General features: G+C 42.5%; 1 protein-coding gene and 1 non-coding gene across 5 annotated transcripts; one reads left to right on the forward strand and one right to left on the reverse strand.

Moving 5' to 3' along the window:
- Positions 1–246: 246 nt before the first annotated feature.
- DPPA2 (developmental pluripotency associated 2) lies at positions 247–13,676 on the reverse strand. 4 transcript variants are annotated; one of them, XM_002716846.6, is made up of 7 exons: positions 13,393–13,673; positions 11,346–11,508; positions 9,912–10,072; positions 9,769–9,822; positions 9,101–9,353; positions 2,991–3,186; positions 247–1,199 (listed from the first exon to the last, which is right to left on the reverse strand). In XM_002716846.6, the coding sequence occupies exons 1-7, from the start codon at positions 13,423–13,425 to the stop codon at positions 1,103–1,105; spliced, it is 957 nt and encodes a 318-aa protein (XP_002716892.2). In that variant the 5' UTR covers positions 13,426–13,673; the 3' UTR covers positions 247–1,102. The 4 variants fall into 4 exon arrangements, with proteins under 4 accessions (XP_002716892.2, XP_089186864.1, XP_089186862.1 ...); XM_089330736.1 differs by lacking the exon at positions 247–1,199 and adding an exon at positions 2,712–2,882 and having other exon boundaries at positions 13,393–13,676; XM_089330737.1 differs by lacking the exons at positions 247–1,199; positions 2,991–3,186 and adding an exon at positions 9,439–9,559 and having other exon boundaries at positions 9,210–9,353; positions 13,393–13,650.
- A 10,037-nt stretch (positions 13,677–23,713) lies between these two features.
- On the forward strand, positions 23,714–23,819 carry LOC127483043 (U6 spliceosomal RNA). The gene has a single exon (XR_007909017.1). It is a non-coding gene; the product is annotated as a U6 spliceosomal RNA (small nuclear RNA).
- Positions 23,820–24,219: the final 400 nt, after the last annotated feature.

The following is a 24,219-nucleotide window of genomic DNA, read 5'->3' on the forward strand; positions in this document are numbered from 1 at the left end:
AAGAGCTACATGCTGCAGATTTCAAGTATATGACATTCTGGAAAAGGCAAAGCCATGAAATAGTGAAAAAAAATAATCTATGGTTTATAGGAGGTAATGGGAAACAAAGGACAACTAGGTGGAGCATAAGAGACTTTTAGAGCAGTGAAACTATTCTGTATTATAAATGGGGGTCTTTAAAATTTCAAGAAAATATGTATTACAAAACAAACTATGCATGGACTTCAATGTTTTTGCACCACAATAAACGTATTTTTCTTCGGAAAATGTGAGAGGCACAGGGACAGAGAGAGTAGCTCCCATCCACTGGTTTACTCCACAAATGCCAGCAACAGCTGGGACTGAGCTGGGGCTGAAGCCAGAAACACAATTCAGGTCTCCTGCCAAACAGGTGGTAGGAACTCAGTGACTTGAGCCACCACCATTGCCTCCTAATGTTGATATTAGCAAAACGCTGGAGTCAGAAGAAGGAGCTGATCATTCCATGTACACTCCAATATGGGACAAAGTGACCTTAACCTGTGGGTCTAACTTATCATTTAACTTTATTTTTCCATGGACTTTTTGAAGTACTCTTGTATTGGACATGTTATTAAACATTTGTCAAAACCATAGAAGGTCCAAAACAAAGAATGAAATCTAATGCAAAAGTATGGACTTTAATCAACGTGCCCAAATGGACTCATAAATTGTAACAAATGTATCACACGAATGCAAGATGTTGAGAAAATCATGGGTGGTGGGGCTGGGGAGTGGGGCAAATATCTGGGAACTCTGTATTTTCCCCTGAAACTGTTCAAATATAGCAAGCATTCTAAAACAAAACAAAATCACATTCTACATAACAAAATACTTAGTAAGTCTGTACTTGAGGTATGAGGAGACACTGAAGACGGTCAGAATTATTCAGATGCAAGCCAATCTGTTGTGGACTCCACCATATGGCCTTCCTGGTAGAGAGGGGGAGGTGGGACTTTCATAAACTTAGGTACCACTTTTTAGTGAAAAAGTGGCTTTTTTGTTAAATAGCGGGAAGGCAAAGAATTCTCCTTGTATCTGCTTCTTCTCAATTACTCTCAGATAAAAACAACACGAACACAGTTTAAGGTGGCATATTTTGGGGTGGCATATTCTGTTTTCTTACAGTGTGGTGTTTTTTCTCCCCCACTGACATTAATCTTCTCATCATCTTCTTATTCCTGTAAGACAAGTTAGAAAAGAACTGTAAAAAAATTGGTAGAGTAAGATAAACCGGTCCACACCAAATCATTGAAAATGCCAGTGGGGGAGCCAGCGCTGAGGTCTAGCTGGTTAAACCACCACTTATAGCACTGGCATCCCATATGGATGCAGGTTCCAGTCCTAGATGCCCCACTTCTGATCCAGCTCCCAGCTAATGTGCCAGTGAAAGCAGTGGAAAAATACCCCAAGTGCTTGGACCCCTGCCGCCCATGTGGGAGACCCAGAAGACACTCCTGGCTCCTGGCTTCAGTCTGGCCCAGTTCTAGCTGGGTTGCGGCCATTTGAGGAGTCAACCAGTGGATGGAAGACCTCTCTTCCTCCCTCTCCTTTCTCTGTAACTCTAGCTTTCAAATAAAAAAAAAAGGAAAAACAAGAAAATGCTGTAGGGACAGCATTTCAGTGAGGCAGATTCAGCTGCCACCTGCCACGCCAGCGTCCCGTATCACAGTGCCTGCTAATGTGCCAGGGAAGGCAGCAGAAGATGGCCCAAGTACTTGGTTCCCTACCACCTAAGTGGGAGACCTGGATGGAGTTCCAGGCTTCATCCTGTCCATGGCCATTACAGACATTTCATAAGTGAACTAAAGAATGAAAGATTTCTTTGTTTTTCTCCATTTTTCTGTGTCATTCTGCCCTTCAAATAAATGAAATTAATTTTTAAGAAAGAGAGAGGGAGGGAGGAAGTGAAGGAGTGAGGAAGGAAGGAAGGAAGGAAGGGAGGGAGAGTGGGAGGGAAGGAAGAAGAATCTCATTCTGGGACTTCTAAATAGTTTGCCCTGAGACCTAGGCATGGTGAGTTTAAAAGCTTTATGTGGGGGCTGGCGCTGTGGCATAGGGGGCTATGCCTCGGCCTGCAGTGCCAGCATCCCATATGGGTGCTGGTTTATGTCTTGGCTGCTCCTCTTCTGATCCAGCTCTCTGTGATGGCATGGGAAAGCAGTAGAAGATGACCCAAGTGCTTGGGCCACTGCACTCGTGTGGAGACGTGGAAGAAGCTCTCGGCTCCTGGCTCCTCCCCTCAAACAAAGTAAATCAAATCTTAAAAAAAAATAAAAATAAAAATAAATAAAGATAACATCTTGGGGGTCAGTACTGTGGCAAAGCTGGGTAAAGCCCTGCCTGAAGCGCCGGCATCCTATACGGGCAACAGTTCAAGTCCCGGCTGCTCCTCTTCCAATCCAGCTCTCTTCTATGGCTTGGGAAAGCAGTAGAAAATGGCTCAAGTTCTTGGGCCCCTGCACCCACGTGAGAGACCCGGGGGAGGCTCCTGGCTCCTGAATTTGGATCAACTCAGCTCTGGTCATTGCAATCATTTGAGGAGTGAACCAGTGGATGGAAGACCTCTCTCTCTCTCTCTGGCTCTGCCTCTCTCTGTAACTCTGTCTTTCAAATAAATAAAAGTAAATCTTAAAAAAAAAAAAAAGATAATGTCTTGGAACAGGCCATTGGCTCAGCAGTTAATATCCCATTTGGGACACTAGCATACCATATTGGAGTACCTGGGTTCAAGTTCTGGCTCCCTTACAATTCCAGCTTCCTGCTGATGCTCACCCTGGGAGGCAGTTGTAATGATGATTCATGTATCTGAGTTACTGCCACCCCCATAGTTAGAACCAATGAATGGGAGTCTGTCTCTCTGCCTTTCAAACAAAATAAATAAAAAGATAGTATCTTAGTCTCTTTTTTCTGTATATCTGCCTTTCAAAAAATACATACATATTTTTTAAAAAAAGATATTTAAAGGTTACCTCTTAGTACATTCAGGGCATAACATGTTGTCTTCTAGTCCTGGGGATGGAAAAGTACAGGCTGGTAACAGGAAGAGAGAAATCATCCTCTTGGGAGTATCAGGTACCCAGGTGTGGCCTGCTCGGAACTGCAGGCGAACCCAGCCCGGTACATCTGCAGGGAGAAGTCTGCCGTGAACTACACACCACCTGACACCTGGGGAGGGAAGAAGAAGCAAATGTCAACAACAAAGATCAAGATCGTACCTCAAGGGGCAGGCATGTGGCATAATGGTTAAGTCACCGCTTGGGAGACCCACATCCTGTATGGCAGTGTCTGTTTTAAGTCCCAGCTACTCTGCTTCCAATCCACCTTCCTGCTAAGCACCCACTGGGAGACTGCAGGTCTCAATTGCCCAAGCAATTGAATCCCCACCACTCATATGAAGACCCAGCTTGAGTTTTACGTTCCTTGGCCTGGCCTTTTCCCTGGCTATTGTAGGCATTCGAGGAATGAACCAGCAAATGATGTTTGACCATTTGTCTCTCTGTCTCTATGATTTTCAAATAAGGAAACCAAAAATAGGAGCCAGAGTGTGGTGCAGTCAGCTAAGTCATTGCTTGGGACGGGCATCCCATATCAGGGTGTCAGTTCACAGTCCCAGCTGCTCTGCCTCCATCCAGCTCCGTACTAATGTGCCTGGGAAAGCAGTGGATGGCCTGGCTCAGCCCTGGATGTTGTAGGGAGTGATTCAGCAAATGGAGATCTCTTTCTCGCTCTCCTTATCTCTCTGTTGCTCTGCCTTTCAAATACATTACATAAACAAACAAAAGAAAGAAACAAATCTGTGGGCTGGCGCTATGGCATAGGAGGCTGAGACCCCACCTGCAGCCCCAGCATCCTATATGGGCACCGGTTTGTGTCCTGGATGCTCCTCTTATGATTCAGCTCTCTGCTATGGCCTGAGAAAGCAGTAGAGGATGGCCCAAGTCCTTGGGTCCCTGAACCCGTGTACCCAGAAGAAGCTCCTGGCTCTTGGCTTCAGGGCAGCTCAGCTCTGGCAGCTGTGGCCATTTGGGGAGTGAATTAGCAGATGGAAGACCTTTCTCTCTTGCCTCTCCCTTTCTGTCTGTAACTCTATTTCTCAAATACATAAATAAAATATTTAAAAAAAAAAAAAGAAAAAGAAACTTGCCCAAGGTCAAGTTTAAGTATGTAAGTATTACAGATGGGATTTTTTTTTTTTTTAGGATTTACTATTTAGTTATCTATTTGAAAGACAGAGAGAGAGGCAGAGCCAGAGAGACAGAGGTCTTCCATCCACTGGTTCACTCCCCAAATGACTGCAGTGGCCAGAGCTGAGCTGATCCAAATTCAGGAGCCAGGAGCCTCCCCCAGGTCTCCCACACGGATGCAGGGGCCCAAGGATTTGGGCCATCTTCTACTGCTTTCCCAGGCCATAGCAGAGAGCTACACTGGAAGAGGAACAGCCAGAACTCGAACTGGTGCCCATATGGGATGCTGGCACTGCAGGAAACAGCTTTACCAGATACGCCACAGCGCCAGCCCCTACCAATGGGATTTAACACCAGCATTGTGACACTGGATGCTAAGTCACATACTGCTCAGTTATAGACAGAGCTTTCCATTTGTAGGCTCTGTGTTGGTGAACAAGTAAAACAAAAAATTCTTTTCATCAAAAACACCTATGGAGCAGAATCTTTAAAAAAAAAAAAAAAAAAAGGATTTCTTTATTTAAACATCAGAATTACAGAGAGAGAGATCGAGATCTCCATCTGCTGGTTGGTTCATTCTCCAAATGGCCACAACAGCTGGGGTTGGGCCCTACTGAAGCCAGGAGCCAGGAGCTTCCCCCAGATTTCCCATGAGGGTACAGGGACCCAAGCACTTGGATCATTCTCTGCTACCTTCCCAGGCACACCAGCAGGGAGCCAGAAGGGAAGTGGAGCAGCAGGGACTTGAACCCGTACCCATATGTGATGCTGGCACTGCAGACAGTGGCTTAATCCACTATGCCACAGCACCAGCCCCTGGAACAGAATCTTACAATGAAACCTCAGCACAAATTCTGAACCTGAATAAGAGAGCAATTGTATATGACATTATTTTCATTCAAATCAATATTGAAATTATACTTTATAATCATTTTGATCAGCTTTTTTGAAGCTATAGAAGTATACTGAGAAGTATACCACTTGTGAAAGAAATAAATTGCAACTTGTTTTTGTATTACTTTGTTCTGATTGTAAGTAAATTCCTGCCTTAGGAGGGTTCAAGGTTCATTTTCAAATAAATAAATATAATAAATCTTTAAGAAAATGAAAATAAAACCTACAAAGGGAAAGGAGAATGTTTTGTGGAACTTCTTTGTGTGCATGGCAATTTTAAGTTATAAGTTTTTAAAATCAGTACTTTTTCATGAAACAACTTGACCGAAAATCTGTTGCAGAATTTTGAGTTCCATTAAAGCAAAGTTTAGGGAATGCCTCTGTGGTGTAGCAGGTAAAGCTGCTGCCTGCCGCCCTGGCATCCCATATGGGCACCAGTTTGATTCTGGCTCCTCCAATTCTGATCCAGCTCCCTGCTAATACACCAGGGAACACAGTGAAAGATGACCCAAGTCCTTGGGCCCCTGCATCCACATGGGAGACCTGGATGAAGCTCCTGGCACCTGGCTTTGGTGGGTCTAGTCCTGGCCATTGCAGCCATCTGGGGAGTAAATCAGCAGTGGAAGACACCCCCTCCCGCTGCCTCTGCCTCTGCCTTGCCCTCTCTGTAACTCTGCCTTTAAAATAAATGAATAAATCTTTAAAAAAAAAGTTTAATGAAAAAAAAACTGTTCCACAACATAATCTCCCTGCAGATCACTCTTGAATTTGTTCTCATATTCTGCTCACAAATTTATTGAAAGAGATGCATAAAAATGCAAACACAAGAACCCTATAATGTAACTTCACAAATTATATAGCACAGGGGATAATGATAGCTACCTTTTGTGGAATATTTGCATTGCATAAAAGATTATACCAGGGGCCGGTGCTGTGGTGCAGTGGGTTAATGCCCTGGCCTGAAGCACCGGCATCCCATATGGGCGCCGGTTCGAGTCCCGGCTGCTCCACTTCCGATCCAGCTCTCTGCTATGGCCTGGGAAAGCAGTAGAAGATGGCCCAAGTCCTTGGGCCCCTGCAACCGCCCCAAAAGAAGCTCCTGGCTTCTGGCTTCGGATCGGCACAGCTCCGGCCATTGCGGCCAATTGGGGATTAAACCAGTGGATGGAAGACCTCTCTGCTCTCCTCTCTCTGTGTAACTCTGACTTTCAAAAAAATAAATAAATCTTAAATAAAAATATTATACCAATTGGTTGATGTATATCAATACATTTATTCATAAAGGTTTTTAATATCTATCTTTCATTTGCTTTTCTGATCGCAATAGCTCGTAATGTTAAATATAAGTTTCCCCACGGGCTAGCGCTATGGCAAAGAGGGTTAATCTGCCTATAATGCCAACATCTCATATTGGAGTGCCAGTTTGAGTCCAGGCTGCTCCACTTCCAATCCAGCTTCCTACTAACATCTAGGAAAGCAGCAGATGATAGTCCAAGTGTTTGGGCCCCTGTCACCCATGTGGGAGAGAGAGATGGAATTCCTGGCTCCTGGCTTTGGGCTGGCCCAGCCCAGCTATTGTGATCATTTGGGAAATGAACCAGCAAAGATCTCTTGATCGCTCTGTCTGTCTCTCTCTCCATGACTCTACTGCATTTCAAGTAAATAAAATAACTTTTAAAATATATATAATAAACCTTCCTCATGCCAAGACATAGGAACAGGAACTTTGACTTGAGATCATTTATTTACCTAACCACTACACTGTATTGCCTCAACTAGTGAAAACAGGCCAGAGTCTTTTTTTAACATTACAAGGAAGAGGCAGACGTCTGGCCTGCTGGTTAGATGTTTGGGATGCCCACATCCCATTATCAGAGTGCCTGGCTGTAAGTCCCAATCCCACTCCTGATTCAGCTTCCAGATAGTCTGTATACCAGGAGGCAGCAGGTGATGGCTCAAGTACTTGAGTACCTGCCACCTGCATGGGAGACCTGGACTGAGTCCCTGGTTGCTGGCTTCAGCACGCTCAGCCCTGCCCATTGTCAACACTGGGCGAATAAATCAACAGATCAAGCTCTCTCTCTCTCTCTCCCCCTCTCGAATAAATAAATATACATTTTTATTATAAAGAATAACCCAATTAAAGAAAGGAATATTTTCAAGAAAACAAAGAAAGTAGTACAAACACCACGTGTCTGAAATTGAAAGGAGCAGTCACAGTGGGCTTCATTAACTGTAAGTAGGCAGCGTATGCAGAGTGGTGTCTCTCGGGCTAGACAATAAAACAATAAGAGACTGTGTGTTCGGCACAATATCTGCCACAGTTGGATATACTCCTAGACCACAGTAGATGCTTATTATATGCTAAATGAAGAGGAACATAAAATGATAAGTCCTGTGGGATGACACTAGCTCATTAAGGCTTATTGACGAAAGAGGCACCATCTTGAGGCAGCTCCTCAGGCAACAATTTCAGAGCTGGACAATCACTTCACGCAAGTTAGGAAAATAGATCCATTCTTTCCCTCACGGAATGGAGTACAGCTTAGGGAACATACAATAATTCAATTCTGGCTCCTAGTCTTCCCTTCAGCTGGGTTCCCTGTATGGTGACGAATGTGCCCCACAGAACCCGGCATTGTTGCTGAATGGGTTAAGCCGACACTGGCATCCGATTCGAGTTGGGGTTTGAGTCCTAGCTACTCCACTTCCAATCCAATCCTGCTAATGTATCTGGGAAAGCAGTAAGGGCAGCCCAAGTGCTTGGGCCCCTGACACCCATGTGAGAGATCAGGATGGAGTTCCAGGCTCCTGGTTTTGGCCTTGCCCAGCTACAGCTGTTGTGGTCATTTAGGGAGTGAACTAGTAGATGAAAGAACTTGATCAATCTCTCTGGAACTCTATCTTTCAAATAAATAAAATAAATCTTTAAATCAATATATGCCCTGCCACTCAAGTTGGCCCTTAGTTAGAATCTAGAACACTTCCAGGGATGAGAAGCATGGTGAGAAAAAAGGTTTCAAGCCACAGAGGATCTGACTTTCTGCTGGCCTAATATAGGATCTGCTGGAGATGAAATAAAAAATGGCAAGAAGACCAAGAGTTCAGGAGTTAGAGAAAGGCAGGTTACCCTAGCCTCAAGATTTCTTAAAGAACAGAGGTTCAGGGACCAGCACTGTGGTGCAGCAGGTTAAAGCCCCAGCCTGCAGTGCCGGTATCCCAATGGGCGCCAGTTCTAGTCCTAGCTGTGCCACTTCCTATCCAGCTCTCTGCTTTGGCCTGGGAAAGCAGTAGAAGATGGCCCAAGTCCTTGGGCTCCTTTACCTGCGTGGGAGACCCAGAAGAAACTCCTGGCTCCTGACTTTGTGCTGGCTCAGCTCCTGCCATGGCAGCCATTTGGGGAGTGAGCCAGAGATAAAAGACCACTCTCTCTGTTTCTACCTCTCTCTATAACTCTGTCTTTCAAATAAATAAAAATAAATCTTAAAAAAAAAAAAAAAGAACAGAGGTCCCAAGCCTTTTCATTATTGTCTGTTTTCATTATGCCACCTTAGGTATCTCATTTAAGTCAATCATTCCTTGAGATAGGTAGTTGTAATCTTTTTAATAGATCAGGATACCAAGGCTTACACTAAGGAACATGACAATATCACATATCTTAGTAACAGTAAAACAAGGATTTCAACTAAGATTTTTCTTCTTATTCATTATGTTATGAATATTTAAGGAAAGGAGAAAGAAGACCTCAATGTATAGCCAACCACATTATTAGATTATACTTTCTTCCCATTTTGAAATTTGATTACAAAGTGTCACCACTCAATCACCATCCAAACAAAACTTGGCTATCCATCAGTAAAGGAGGAGGTATATCCTTCCCGAATTCAATTTCTAATCTACATGTATTTTAACTAACTCCATCACTTTGACCACCTCTCTGTCTTGAAGTCGCAATAGAATTGTCCTCTGGAATGGTATCCACACTTTAAGGTTGATCTTACCAGAGGCTTCCTGCAAAAAGGCTTCAACTGAAGTAGGAATGGAAGACGAATTCACAGCCTTGGGCTGACTGACTCTTGCAGCAATTCTTGCCCAAGATGCCAACGTGGCTTCCTGAGCTGAAGTTATCACTTCAACTATATTAGTTTCTTCCTCTCCATTGCTCCTAGTACAACTGTCCTGCAGCCTTGCTCTATTAGTACTTTTTCTTGGACATGACTGCATTTTGGCTTCTCGTGGTGTGTCAGGAACATCCTGCAAACAAAATTCATGAAGAGTATTCAGTAAACTGCTATTAACATCAGGACTTTGTGTCAATTTTATCATTTTTTATACTGACCTGAACATGTATCAGTTGGGAAAGGTTTAGGGATATTGGTTCTTAAGCAGCAGAGTTGCTCAATTAGGAGACATTTTTGGTTGTTCAAATTGTGGGGTGGGGGTAGGGTTGCTGCTGCCATCTAGTGAGTAGAGACTAAGAATACTAAACATTTTACAATGCACAGAACCACTGCCAAAACAAACAAACAAAAAGTCAATAGTCCCAGTTCAGAAACCCTGGTTATTAAGAAATTCTACTTTACAGGTACAAAATGGATAAAAGTGGTAGCAGAGTGAACAACCTACAATGAGAACCACTTCTACACTGCAACCTCATTTCATCACTGACCTGTATTTGTTCAGGATACGCATGTCTCTGGAGCCTCAGATACACTTCTATTTTCTAAGGAAATTAAGAGTGAAACAAAAGTTAAAAGTTGACAAATTCTCATACTTAATCTGAGCAGAAAATATTCCCACCAGTGTACTAACCTGGCCATCTGTACTCAAATTAAGTTGTTGGCACCAGTTCCGCAAAGTGTTCCGAGACACCTTAGTAATTGGGGGCAAAATGGTTGGCAGGGGAAAAACTGCTTTTTTGCACTTAGGTTTTGGGGAAGCTTTGAATTGTTCGTTTGCTTGTGGAAAATCAACTAAAAGAGAACGGAACCAAAGTAGTAATAGTTTAATATTTTTTAGATTCTTTAAAATTTCACAAAGATTTTTATATTACCCACACCCAATTTATACATGACAAATCTTTTCTTCATATTATAAATGAGATAACTGATTCAAGGATTAAAGCACTTGCCCAAGATCACCTAGTCATTAAAATGGAAGACTGGGGACTTGAACCTATGTTTACACGATAAATTCCATGTTTTGTATACTGCATACAACAGTCTGTTTTCTATGGCCCTAAACAACCACTTGGAGAGAACATTATACTAAATTTCTCCCCTCAAATGTCTAGATTTCTGATCACGAAATATCAGCTCTTGCTACAGGAATCAGAGAAAGTACCTCCAAACTCTGCCTTCCTTAAGAGTGGTCTGCCTGTCAGCCTGCATCCTGCACCTCATGTCAGCTCACACTCTGCTTGGCTCTGATCTGCCACTATTTACTTCACCATGAAGTCCTCGTCATTGACCCCCCCAAAAATAAAATCACTCTGGAAATTCATATTTGATGCCTTTATGTAAAGCATGGAGAACAGATACAAAGGGTCATGATTTTAAGAACTACTGGCTGGTGCCAGCACTGTGGCATAGCAAGTAAAGCAGCCACCTGTGAAGCTAGCATCCCCTATAGGCACTGGTCCCTGCTACTCCACTTCTGATCCAGCTCCCTGCTAATGCGCCTGGAAAAGCAGCAGCAGATGGCCCAAGTGACTGGGCCCCTGCATCATGTGGGAGATCTGAAAGAATCTCCCAGCTCCTGCCATCAGCTTGGCTCTGCCCCTGGCCATTGCAGCCTTTTGGGGAGTGAAGCAGCAGACGAAAGACATCTCTCGGTCTCTCCCTCTCTTTCTGTATGTGTAACTCTTCCTTTCAAATAAATAAAATAAATCTTTTTTAAAAAGCTACTAGATACCTTTTAAAATTAATCTTCATAAGACGCAAGTATGCATTAATCCCATTTTTATAGAAGAGATTGATCGCCATGGGCTGGGATTCTAAACTCATGTCCAGCTGACTCATAAGAGTATGCCCTGCCCAAAGGGTTCTACATGCCTATTTGAGTCTTAGAAGAAAGGCAGAACATGCAGCTCAGCAAGGGAAAAGGAAGGGCATTTGAGAGATCTCTTAGCACAATCAAGGTGAGATTTAATGTGGGTATCATATACTCAGAGAATAAGGAAGAAAAATGTTATTCCTGGTCTTCCCAGAGTTGGAGTTGCTAAGTGAGCAATCCCTGTCAACATACCTTTACTGCTTTGCCAAGGCTTCTTAGATTTGATATCTGCAGGTTTGATATCTGCGGTTGAAGAAACACTTGGTTCCACTAGATGTTCTTTTTTAGGTTCCTCTACAACTGGAACCAATGTTAAAATCACATTGTCCTCATCTAATGCCTCCTTAAAGTAATTCTGGAAAGAGAAGAATCAATCACCAACTCTCATTTGATGCCACATAACTACTTACTTTCAAGGTACAATTAATGAATAAGAACCCAAGATGACAATATGAGGGTACTTAGAAAAACTCATGAAAAGATGCAATTAAAAAACAAATTTATTTTGGTTAAAAGAATCCATGTATAAAGAGGGGTCACGAAAATGCATATTATGAAAAAATTGTACAGACTTCAACTATTTTTTATAAAAAAAATAAATTTATCTTTGAGTTTTATTTTCCCAGGAACCTTCAGAAGTAGACTCCGTGGTGGAGAGAAGTTACTGAGATCCCTTGTGATTGATTGGCACACCCTTTATTAGATAAGGGAAACAATGAGGATGGGGCAAAAGTCAATTTACAAGAGGGTGATAAGGAAAGAGAAAATAGAAGGGTAGGGCTTGGGGGAATTATTTCCCTCATGGTCTTCTCCCAATCAGCTAAACACAAAGTACTTTCATTTTATCTCTTAACTCTGTGTGGAATGTGTTGCTGCCTTCTCTTCTCTCACAAGATTCAAGCTCACTGGCACAAGCAATAAGCTGTTACCCCAGATGCATTCTGACTCCATTCCTGCTGCCCAGATTGCTCTCCTGCTGGCTGAAAATTCCTCAATGGCTTGCCACTGCTTTCCAGGTTAAAGAGGAAACTCAAATTAGCCCAGAAATTTGTGTAACCTACAAATTCCTGAAGTCTTGGGTCTTTGCCTGTCTCTCCAGCTCTTGAGCCCTGAGGGGAGAGTGTTTTACTCTGTAGCATTGCAGTAACTCTTGCAGCACAGAGTAGGCATTCAGTATTACTGTGATGATCTAATGAATGAAAAACCACGAGAAAAGCAAGCAGGTCGGAAGGAACTAACACTGACTGCTTTTCTATAGCACACAGGCAGCACGGCAGCTCTGGGTAGAACACCGGCAATTTGCTTTTTTTTTTCCTGTGTTACATCTGAGGAAACCAAGTTTCAGAAGTTAAACAATGCCATGGAGTGACATGTGCTGGCGTAAGGTTGTAAATTTAGCTTTTCCTCTAAAATCTGAGGGTGAACAGACTCCATCGCAGCCTAGGTTAACACTTCCAAACCTGACACCACGCCCCTCCTCCTACCCTCATTTAAATCTATTCAATGGCTCCTCATTCCTCGCAGACTCAGCTAGCCCGTAGTGATTTTTGCATTTGTATACCACTTCTTCAAGGCACTCCCCCCACACAGTCACGGTGGTCAGCTTCTAAAAAGCAGTGACATGATTTGTAGGTATTACTTCACTATGGAGAAAAGTGAACTTTAAAGCAGATAAGTAACTCTCCCACCGTCACACACCGAACATTGGCCAGTTCAGCAGACCCCCGACCCAGCCTGGGGAAGTGCGCCCACTAAATACACTTATGACACCTTAAATTAATTTCTTACCCTGCTCGCGTCACCGGAGCCTAGATTGGAAACCTATTTGGCAGTAAGGCCAGCCAGGCTTGGTTTCTTCTGACTCCCGGAGGAAAGAACTGAATCGGTCACTTTATTTTTGCTTTTACCTGAATTACCCATTTTCACTTTCTTTTTACCTTAACCCTCCATTTCTTTATCATTTTTATGTTTCCCAGCTACAGCACATCTTGGTCCTTCCTGCAAAAAAGATCTTTTTCTTTGGACTAGGAACAGGAAACTTTACTTTTTACTCTCGCCCGGACACACAGCTACCATCACGTGGGAAAGAAAAGTTAACAATCTACTTGGAAAGAGGAGGTTACCAGACGGAGGTTTCTTAACATCCAGAAGTTAAGGTTTGCGGCGAAATACACACGAGATCTAGAAAGACTTTGAAAAGCAACTCTGTGACAAAATTAATAAGTAGAACAAAACTTACCATCTCGCTGCTGCTATAATGTGAGTCTGACATTTTCAGATCGGCCAGGAGAATGTAAAGATGGCAATGTTAAAGACATCAGCAGTTTACGTCTCTTGACCCGAGGGTTTCTGATTTCTCCTTTTTTAAGCAAATGTATCCTTTTACTTCCTGTTACCCAGCCCAGCTCTGTTTTCCTTTCTCCTCCGTTTTCCTTTCTCCCGGCTTCCCCTCCCTCATTATCTGACAATGTGATGATTTTATCAGTTGTATAACCTGTCTCGTCCAAAGTGAAGTTATAGTTCAATTATCGAGTAGTCTCGCTCCAAATCCTTTTCTAAGAAATTAGATTGTTAAGTAATAGTAGAATGCCTACTTAGCATTCTAACTATATGTGTTTATATGTCAAATAAATACAGTAGCTCTGATTAAAAAAATTAGATTTTTCTGTCTTTATTTCTTTAAGGTGATACTTGATAGAAAATTACAAGTGACAAACTCCTGCTCCAAGTTCCCATTGAAAGAACAGATTATTTTAGCACAGTTCTAGAACAATACAGGTGATAAACAATTGATCAAGGAGGGAATTTTTTAAGATTCACAAAATATGGGGAGGTATTTTATAACTGGTTTATTTCCACGGGTGTGTCATTTACTAGAAAATTCTATATTTAAATTGTAGACATTTACCAAATAATTTCAAAATCCAGTTTTCAATACAAAGATTAGGTACTATTATTGAGTCGGGGAGGGGTTGGGTGTTCAGAAGATGAGCAGCAAGGGGCAAAGCACTAAGGCAAGCAAAATGTGGAAGAACTACAAGGGCTTGGGAATGGCAGATACAGCAGATGATCAGTGAGCCATGGCTTCTGAAAAGAAACTGTCACTCCCAGACAACGTGGCAGCACTAGGATCAGTGCCCCTGGAGTGGGCTTACTCTGCATGTGGGAAAATGCTTTGGTTCCTTAGTCTGAGGACCTAGGGAGCCCTGGTCAGTTTAAGTTATTATAGAATGTGCTCAAAGCATAGTCCCAAAGGTTCAACTTCAGTCTATTGAGGGCCTAGCTGGAAATTGAAATTGTAAGGCTCCACCCAGACCTCTTGAATCAGATTCTTAAGGGTGGGACCCAGGAAATCTGTGCTTGGACAAGCCCTCTGGGTCATTCTTATGCTCCTGAAGTCTGGACGCATTGACCTGATGGCTTTAGAGATAGTGCCTATAATGGCTGGAATCCCAGCTCTTCCCTCCCACCACAGAAACTGCACAGCCCAAGGAGACTTGACTCCTGACTCCTGGCTTCAGATCAGCTCAGCTGCAGCCAGTGCCGCCATTTGGGGGATGAACCAGCAGACAGAAGATCTATCTCTTCCCTCTCTGTCTGTAACTCTACTTCTCAAATAAATAAATAAATCTTTTAAAAATTGTATTCAAAAACTCAGAGAAAAACTTTTCTATACCATAATTACAATATATTCTTCATATTTAAACATAAAAATAGGTATTTAATTTTATCAAACTATGCAAACAAGTGCCATGTTCAAATATTCAGCAATATTCAAAATTCCATTATCATATTTTTCTCTTCTCATATTTTTCTATTAACAGCCTCTTTAAACAAAAATCCAAATAAATTTTACACATGGTGATTAGAAAGTGCCTTGAGTTTTTTTTTTTTTTAAGATGTATTTATTTATTTGAAAGCGTTACAGAGAGAGAAGAGAGAGATCTTCCATCTGGTAGTTCACTCCCCAAATGGTTGTTAACAGCCAGAGCTGAGCTGATCCGAAGCCAGGAGTTTCTACTGTCTCCCACGTGGTGCAGGGGCCCATGCTCTTGAGCCATCCTCCACTGCCTTCCCAGGCACATTAGCAGAGAGCTGGAGCAGAAGTGGAACAGCCAAGACTTGAACTGGTGTCAATAAGGGATGCTGGTGCCGAAGGCAGTGGTTTTACCCACTGAGTCATGGTGCTGGCCCCACGCCTTAAATTTTTTTAATCTGTTAATCCATTCTCCATCTCTTACTTTCCTTACAATTTTTTGTTATGGTTATTGTTGAAAGAGTATGTGAATTTCCCAATTTTCTATATAGATTTTGCTAATCTTACACAATCCTCCATTTAACTTATTCCTATAGTCTTTTTGTTTACTGTAAATTGGTTGATCAGAGGCAGTGCTTGCTGACTTCTTATTTCTAACAGGGACACTGGCAGTTCTTTACTCCTCATTCCCTATGCTTAGATTTCAGTTTCTTGAAGTGATACTAATAAAGACTGTTCCTGTCATTCTCTCACTCTTTTCCTTTATAGAAATCACTTGTATCTGTAATTCTGTATGTATTTGGAGTTTTACATTTCATTCCCTCTCCCCAGTTAGACAGCAGGCTCCAGAGAGCAATGGGCCATGCTGGGTCTCCAGAGCCTTGCATGGTGTCCAGCTCAGACTACTCAGTGGATGCTGGTTATTCACATTGTCCCGGCATCCACACTTCCCCTTCCTGCTCTCAATTCCCTTTCGAGGTTGATTCCCTCTCCGTGCTCCTGCTAAGTGATGGTGGGAATGCACTCACAGACTGGTGGGACTCAGCTTTACTGCCTGGTTCATAAAAGACTCTCAATTAATTGCAACAAATGACTCTAAAATATATTACGCCACCGATTTAATTTGGGGGCTTAGTATACTCTGAGAGCTAAAAAATTAAAAAGTAACCAACCACTAAAAGGATTTTGAACTGTTTGAAAAAAAAAACAAAACAAAACTAGGCTGGGGTGGCTATTGTGCCAAAGCTGGTTAAATTGCTGCCTAAATCTCTAGCCATCCTTATGGGCACAGACTCATAGACCAGGCTGCTCTATTCCTATCTAGCCCTCTGCTAATGGCCTGGGAAAGCAGCTGAAAATGGTCCAAGTACTTTTGCCCCTGCACCTATGTGGAAGATCAAGAGAGAATTCTTTGCTCTTGGCTTTGGCCTGGTCCAGCCCCAGTTGCTATGGCCATTTAGGAAGTGAACCAGTGGATGGAAGACCTCTGTCTCTGTCTCTCTCTCTCTAACTCTTTCAAATAAATAAATAAATCTGAAGAACTAATAAAAAAATAAATCACTTAGACTGTAAACTGAGTTTTAAAAGAAAAAAATATGTTCTAATATTTATTCTAAGCATAGGAAATAGTTCTAAAACAATAAATGCATCACCTATTTCAAATATGTGATTTCTTTCCTATATTGTCAGTTAAATATTTACAAATGCATAGTATTTCTGATTTAGAGAAGTGTTTTCAAAATCTTTTCTTTATCAAAGGAACATGCTCTACAAAAGTAAATTTTTACAGATCACCAATATAAAAGAAAGTACTTCAAAAAGTTCCTGGAAAATGGAATTGAAAGTTAAATCTATTCTGATGCAAACATTTTAAAATCCATGTATGCATGTAAGCTGTCTTCACAAAGTTTATGGAGAATACATGCTATGAAAAAAAACTATGCATGGATTTGTATGTGTGTACACCTATGTGTACTGCTCCTTTAGTTCCATTTTTGCACAAACTTTTTGAAATACTCTCAATAGAATAAAGTTGAACAACTCCAGATGAGGGCAGAAGACAAAAACAAAAACATAAGGGATCTTATAGAACCCTGAGAAACAGTTTGGAAACTTGGCTTTATATTTCTACCTTGTGGAAGCCAGAGCTACTAGTCTTCAATTCCCTTAGGAAGAAAATAAAAGTGCACTGAAAGTTGTTTTTAACTTGGCCACATCTTCCAGTTCAAAAAATTCCCACTTACAAGGACTACTGAATTTATTTCTGCTTTAGAGTGGTAGCTACAGATCTTCACCTTCTTACTAAGAAGAAATGGATATTTTTGATTTTTGTTTTTCTTTTGAACACACCTCTTCTGTTTCAAAGAGCAACAGTTTCTCTTGGAAGAATCTGAAATCCAGAATCCAGATCTGATAGTGTCTGCTGTCTCTGTTCTCTGTAACACAAAGGGTGTGGTTAGGAGGGGAGCGTCGCAGCCAGGGGTAAATGACTGGGGGACTGCAATTTAGATGATCAGACAAGAAATTGATTTGACTGTAGATTCTCTAATAATAGTTGAAAAACATAAAGAACTCCCAGACTGGGGCCAGTATTGTGGCATAACTGGTTAAGTTGCTGCCGGCAATGCTAGCATCCCACATGGATGCAAATTCAGGTCTCAGTTGTTCCACCTGTGATCCAGCTCCCTGCTAATGCACCTGGGAAAGCAGAGGAAGATAGTCCAACTGTTTGAGCCCCTGCATCCACAAGGGAGACCTGGAAGAAGCTTCTGGCTCCTGCCTTCAGCCTGGCCCAGCCCCAGCTGTTTCAACCATTTAAGGAGTGAAATAGAAGATCTCTCTCTCTCTCTCTCTCTCTCTCTCTATATATATATATATATATATATTTCTACCCCACCCCAACTCTCCCTTTCAAATAAATAAAATAAATCTTAAAGAGGGGGAGGGACGGTGCTGTGTCATAGTAGGCCAGGCACCTCTGCAGATTGTTAGCACTGTCCAACACGTATGTCTGCCATCTTTTTTTTTTATAGCCCCTTCCCACAAGTCAAATCATTATGTTGGACTGAGTTGAGTTAGTAGTCATGTAGGGCAATGAAGGCATAGAATTTAACAAACAAATACTCAGCTGAGTGTTATCTACATTTCACAATGCCTTCCCTACTTTTTACAACCCTACTGCATTCCGTCAGGGCTTTCTTCCACTTTGCAGAGCTTCTAATACACTTCTGCATTCTACTAAATTCTAGGCATTTTCTTACGTATGAACAAAATCAAAAGGCATTCTCTTTCAGGAATAATAAGAAGCCCTATGTCAAGGCTCAGCAAATGCTACCTCAAAGTATTTTTGAAAAAGAACTAAGGAAATAGGAAGGGTGTCAGAAGCAAGATCATGCTGATCCCCTTCCACCACCACTACACTGTGTAGTAAGAACTGGTCATAAGGAAATTCTCTGAGCTACCATCCATGAAGCTGTGTTACAAGACCCTTGTTCTAAAGGATTCTGCCTATACCTGTGGGTATAAGGGAGGAATGCTACCCAGAGAGGCCAAGAAGAGTCTCAACAGATAGGTCTTGCTAGGTGCCTGTCCTCAGTCTACTATCATTAGATTCCTTTTTCCAATCACATTTCTACATAACTATCCATTCTTCATGAATCCTAACCATCCAATTAGATGGTTTTCTGAATCTTTGTGTCTTTATTTCTGATAATTGATGTGGATGAGGCAGGGAGCCAGGAAGAAATAAGAGCTGGGGCAGAAGTTGTGGCGCAGCGGGTTAAGCTGCCGCCAGCATCCTGTTTGAGTTCCAGTTGATGTCCCAAATACTCCACTTCCATTCCAGCTCCCTGCTAATGCACCTGGGAAAGCTGTGGAAGATGGCCCAAATCTTTGGGCCCCTGCCACCATGTCAGAGACATGGATGAAGCTCCAGGCTCCTGACTTCTGCCTAGCCGGGATCATTACAGTCAACTGGGGAGTGAGCCAGAGAATGGAAGACCCCTCTCTCTCTCTCTCCATCTGTCCCCCTCTTTCTGTCACTCTGCCTTTCAAATAACTAACAAAGTAAATCTTTTTTAAAAAGATGTAGTTTAGGGGGCTGGTGCTGTGGCACAGTGGGTTAAAGCCCTGGCCCTTAGTGCTGGCATCCCATATGGGTGCCAGTTCTAATCCTGGCTGCTCCTCTTCTGATCCAGCTCTCTGTTATGGCCTGGGAAAGCAGTAGAAGATGGCCCAAATCCTTGGGCCCCTGCACCCATGTGGGAGACCCAGAAGAAGCTCCTGGCTCCTGGCTTCGGATCAGCACGGCTCCAGCCATTGCGGCTATCTGGGGAGTGAAGCAGCAGATGAAGACCTCTCTCTCTCTCTCTCTCTCTCTCTGGGGACTGAAGCAGCGGATGAAGACCTCTCTCTCTACCTCTCTCTGTAATTCTGTCTTTCAAATAAATAAAATAAATCTTTAAGAAAAAAATAAAAGAAAAAAGAAGAAAAAAAGATGTAGTTTATTTATTTGAAAGGCAGAGTGATGGGGGCGGGGGAGAGAGATGGCTGGGGTTGGGCCAGGCCAAATCCAGGAGCTTCTTCCGGGTCTTCCCCGTGGGTGCATGGCCCCAAGCACTGAGGCTCTCCTCTGCTGCTTTCCTCAGAACATTAGCAGGAAGCTGGATCAGATTGGAGCAGCCAGGACTCAAACCTGCACCCATATGGGATGCTGGCACTGCACCAAGCAGCTTAACTCGCTATACCACAATGCCGGCCCCATAAATAAATCTTTAAAAAAAAAAAAAGGAGGACCTAAATGAAAGATCTCTGTGAGTGAGATCCCAGTAGAAAGAACGGGGCTATCAAAGAAGGAGGTGCCTTTCTCTGAAGGGAGGAGGGAACTTCCACTTTGACTATGACCTTGTCTAAGATCGAAGTCTGCGAACTCAAAAGGCTTCCATAGCCTTGGCAACTCATGACTAGAGCCCTGGGAGATTACTGACACCATAAACAAGAGTGTCAAATTGTTAAGTCAACAACAGGAGTCACTGTATACTTACTCCTCATGTGGGATCTCTGTCCTTAATGTGTTGTCCAATGTGAAGTAATGCTATAACTAGTACTGAAACAGTATTTTACACTTTATGTTCTGTGTGGGTGCAAACTGATGAAATCTTTACTTAATATATACTAAATTGATCTTCTGTATATAAAGATAATTGAAAATGAATCTTGATGTGAATGGAATGGGAGAGGGAGTGGGAGATGGGAGGGGTGTGAGTGGGAGGGAAGTTTTTGAGGGGAAAGCCATTGTAATCCATAAACTATAATTTGGAAATTTATATTTACTAAATAAAAGTTTAAAAAAATTTTAAAAAAAGGGAAAAAGGAACTAAGGACTGTCAACACCAACAGAAAGCCGTGTGCACCACCCAGATCCCATTATCTTCCATGCTGAGTCAACATGGCTGAAGACTCAGAACGCCATCTCTTCCACAGGCAGCTAAATCTTTCCATCACTCCCCCGATGCCATGACACTCTCCTAGACCTCCCACATGTGCTGCAGCCCCACCCAATTCCTGTCTCCTTTGTATCTTTCATCAGACCCTGCCCTGAGCACCGCCCTTCTCCTGTAAAAAGGAGGACCCAGCCTGGGTGGGTGTGATTCTCTCCCCCTTGAAGTTGCCCACACTCACTCATATCCTTTTTCCTGGTAATCCTCTCTTGCGGGTACCTGCATTTATGCCTGTGTGTCTACTGTTCTTTCACCCTTCAATAAATCTTACTCCTCCGTTCCCTTCTATCTATATCTCCCAGCTGTAGTCTTAACATGGGAAGACAAGAAACTGGGCTAAGTCTCTGAGCCCACCCAGGTTTACAAATGTCTCAATATAATTTGAGGATCCCCATCCCCACAGCATAATGTCACACAAAACACAGACTAAATAAGTGTGCTATGTTTTTCTTTTGTTAATCTGCCTTTTATTATAGGAGTACAGGCTGTGATCTTTATGATGAATGAGGAAATGTACCAATACCCTTCTGCTCCCACATGTATCACATAAAAACACAATGCTAAATATCACTTTCTTCAAGTTATTCTATCCTGTTGGGCCTTTAAAAATGCTACTGTGGTTCTTATTCCTGTAACCAGAAAACCTATGAAAATCTCTGTAGGATTTTTTTTGTGTATGAAAAGTCACATGCTGATTCTAAATTTATATGTAAATAACTTTCAAAAGTCAATAGTAAAACAAACAACCTAATCAAAAATGGGGAAATACATTAACAGACACTCCACAAGACACTGAGGCGACATTTTTAATGAACTGTGTTTCTGTCTAAATATAAATGATGTTTAGGCTATCTTTCTATTTAATAAGGCTTTTTACCATTGATTAAATGAAGGAATGCATCTTTTTGAATAGATTTATTTTCTGTATTTAAAATTGGTTGTTCAATCAGAAAACTTACTTGTAGCTCAGATAGCACTTTTCTTAGGTTCTCTAATAATGACTGTCCTTTGTTTCTTGCCCATTTGGGTCTCATTCCTTTGTAATCATAACCTCTACTCTACCACCAATGGCTCTACTCCCAACCTGTGTGTACTCATGGCCCTCTCCCTGCCTTAATGTTGTATGATTGTTCAGAATTTCTCTACAGACAAACCCAGCTACCTGCAAAAGTGGCCTTTCTCCCGGTCTTGGCTGGAAACAGCTTTAAGCCACATCCATCAAACTGTCCCCACAAGGGTCCAGAGACCCCCCCCCCCTCCATTTCCTCTCCTCTATAAAATCCTCTCATTACCTGGTTAATGCTACTCTTAGGATCATTGATTACTATTCTCACGCTGTCTACAGTGTCTGTTTAAGTGTTTACAGCAGGTGATAATGGATGGAACCAAGGCCTTCAGCAACCAGGCGGTCAACCAAATGCTGCTACAGGGATATACTCAGCTCCCCACCCAGGAGACAGCAGCTTGAGACATCGCCCCATGTCAGCAGGAAGTAGCTCTAAAGACAGATCATTGTCCCTCTACCCCTCCTGGACTTTGGGACTAAAGTAACCCCATACAAATCCTGCTTTATAAAAAAAGGGGGGAATGTTAGGAAATGGCGCAGTTTTAGCCAGGTGGCCCCATGGCCCAGCTACCTGAGCCAGGCTCCACCCCCATCCTAATGGGATTCACTGCTCCAGCTTCCCTGCCTGCCCTCAGGCAAAGTTTTAAAAGGGTATGTTCCTGAACACACGCCCTCGTGGCCCTTCTCTCATGCGCTCTCTCGGTTCCTCTCTAGCCTCCTCCTCTGGGCTCTTGGCGCGCTCTCTCTCTCTCTCTCTCTCTCTCTCTCGGCTCCTCTCTCTGCTCTCTTCTCTCCTTGCTAGCTCCTCTCCTCTCTGTTTCTCTCTTATTCTCTCTCTCTCCCTTCGCCGCCCCTTCACTCCGGTCTGTTGGGTGTTCCCCAATAAACCCTTTCCCTTAAAAATGAAATTGGTTGTAATAATAAAGTTGGGTTCTGACTACAAAGAAAATAGGAGGACAAATTCACATCACAGTAAGACACAACTATGCATCTGTTAGAACAGGTAAAATTGAAGACTGATCACACAAAGTGCTGGCAATTATGTAAAGCAACTGAATCTCACACTTTTGATGAAAATACCAAATAGCATAGTTGGTTTGGAAAAGTTTCTTCAGTCAAAGAAAAAAATTACAAATATTTGATTATTTAAAAATAATAATTGGCTTCTTTTTTTTTTAAAGATTTATTTATTTATTTGAAAGGCAGGATTACAGAAGCACAGAGGCAGAGAGAGAGAGAAGTCTTCCTTCAGCTGATTTACTCCTCAAATGGCTTCAATGGCCAGAGCTGGGCCATCCAAGCCAGGAGCCAGGAACTTCCAGGTCTCCCATGTGGGTGTAGGGGCCCAAGCACTTGGGCCATTTCCCACTGTTTTCCCAGGCTATAGCGGAGAGCTGGGTCAGAAGTGGAGCAGCTGGGACTTGAACCAGTGCCCATATGAGATGTGGGCACTGCAAGTGGTAGCTTTACCAGCTATGCCACAATGTAGGCCCCTATTTATATATACTAAAGGCAGAGTGACAGGGAGATAGGGAAAGGCAGAGAAAGAGATCTTCCATCTAATGATTGACTCCCCAAAAGCCTGACAGCTTATACTGCCTTAGGCCAAAGTCAGGAGCAAGGAACTCCATCTGCGTCTTCCGTGTGGGTGGCAGGAACCCAAGCACTCAGGCCATGATGTACTGCTCCTAAAAGTGGAGCAGCCAGGACTTGAACAAGCACACTGATATGCAATGCTGGTGTCCTAACTGGTGGCTTAATTTGCTGAACCACATTGGCCAAGAAAATAGAACCTTGATTGCCGGGAGCTGGAGAATAATTTACTACCAACAAGGAAGAAGAAGAATTTCCTATAGGAAGGAAATGGTCTACACCTTGTGATGGCACTAACATAACCACATGCATTTTTCAAAACTAATAGGATTATATATTAAAAGGGGTAACTTGTACAGTATGTAAATTATACTTCAATAAATCTAATGTTAGAGAGATTAAATAAATCCCAAAAGCCACACAGCCATTGAAATGACTAATACACAGTAGGTAATTATGGATCACCTTTGTGCAGGAAAGTCAGAGACAATACATAATAGGAGCTAGAGCAATTACTCAATTACTCTTGGTCAAGTACCTAGTACTTTTCTAGTGCTATAATAATTATTTTGTTTTTGTTACTTTTTAAAATCCAGCAGCTTTGTGAGGGCGAGTTGTTGTCTTCATCTTAAAAATCAAATAAGGGGTGCTTGCTTCGGCAGCACATATACTAAAATTGGAATGATATAGAGAAGATTAGCATGGCCCCTGCCAAGGATGATATGCAAATTTGTGAAGAATTCTGTAGTTAAAAAAAAAAATCAAATAAGGGGCATGCGTTGTGGTTCAGTGGTCAGGCCACCTCTTGCTAGGCCCACAAGCTGAGTCAGGTGGAGTCCTGCCTTCACTTACAATCCAGCTGCCTGCTAAGCACCCTGGAAAGGTGAGTGGGGGCCCAAGAACTTGAATCCCTGCCACTCATGTGGAGTTCTGGGTTGTTGGTTCTGGCCTAACCCACCCTATCGTTGGCATTTGGGGTTAATTAGCAGACAGATGATTTCTCTGTCACTCTGCCTTTCAAATAAATAAATAAGCAGCTCCAGCCATTGCGGCCATCTGGGGAATAAACCAGAGGATGGAGGACCTCTCTCTCTGCCCCTCCTTCTCTCTGTGTGTAACTCTGATTTTTTTTTAATTTATTTGAGAGGTAGA

Source organism: Oryctolagus cuniculus, chromosome 4 (genome assembly GCF_051225735.1).
Source record: "Oryctolagus cuniculus isolate XC-2025 breed Fujian yellow rabbit chromosome 4, ASM5122573v1, whole genome shotgun sequence".
Taxonomy (NCBI): Eukaryota; Metazoa; Chordata; class Mammalia; order Lagomorpha; family Leporidae; genus Oryctolagus; species Oryctolagus cuniculus.

Bases quoted from the DNA above. Each gene is read 5' to 3' on its own strand.
- DPPA2 (XM_002716846.6), bottom strand. From the start codon at position 13,425: ATGTCAGACTCACATTATAGCAGCAGCGAGATG. The intron at 9,823-9,911 runs GTTAGTACACTG...TAATTTCCTTAG, and splicing joins ATTTGAGTACAGATGGCCAG to AAAATAGAAGTGTATCTGAG. The intron at 1,200-2,990 runs GTAACCTTTAAA...CTTGTCTTACAG, and splicing joins TGCCCTGAATGTACTAAGAG to GAATAAGAAGATGATGAGAA.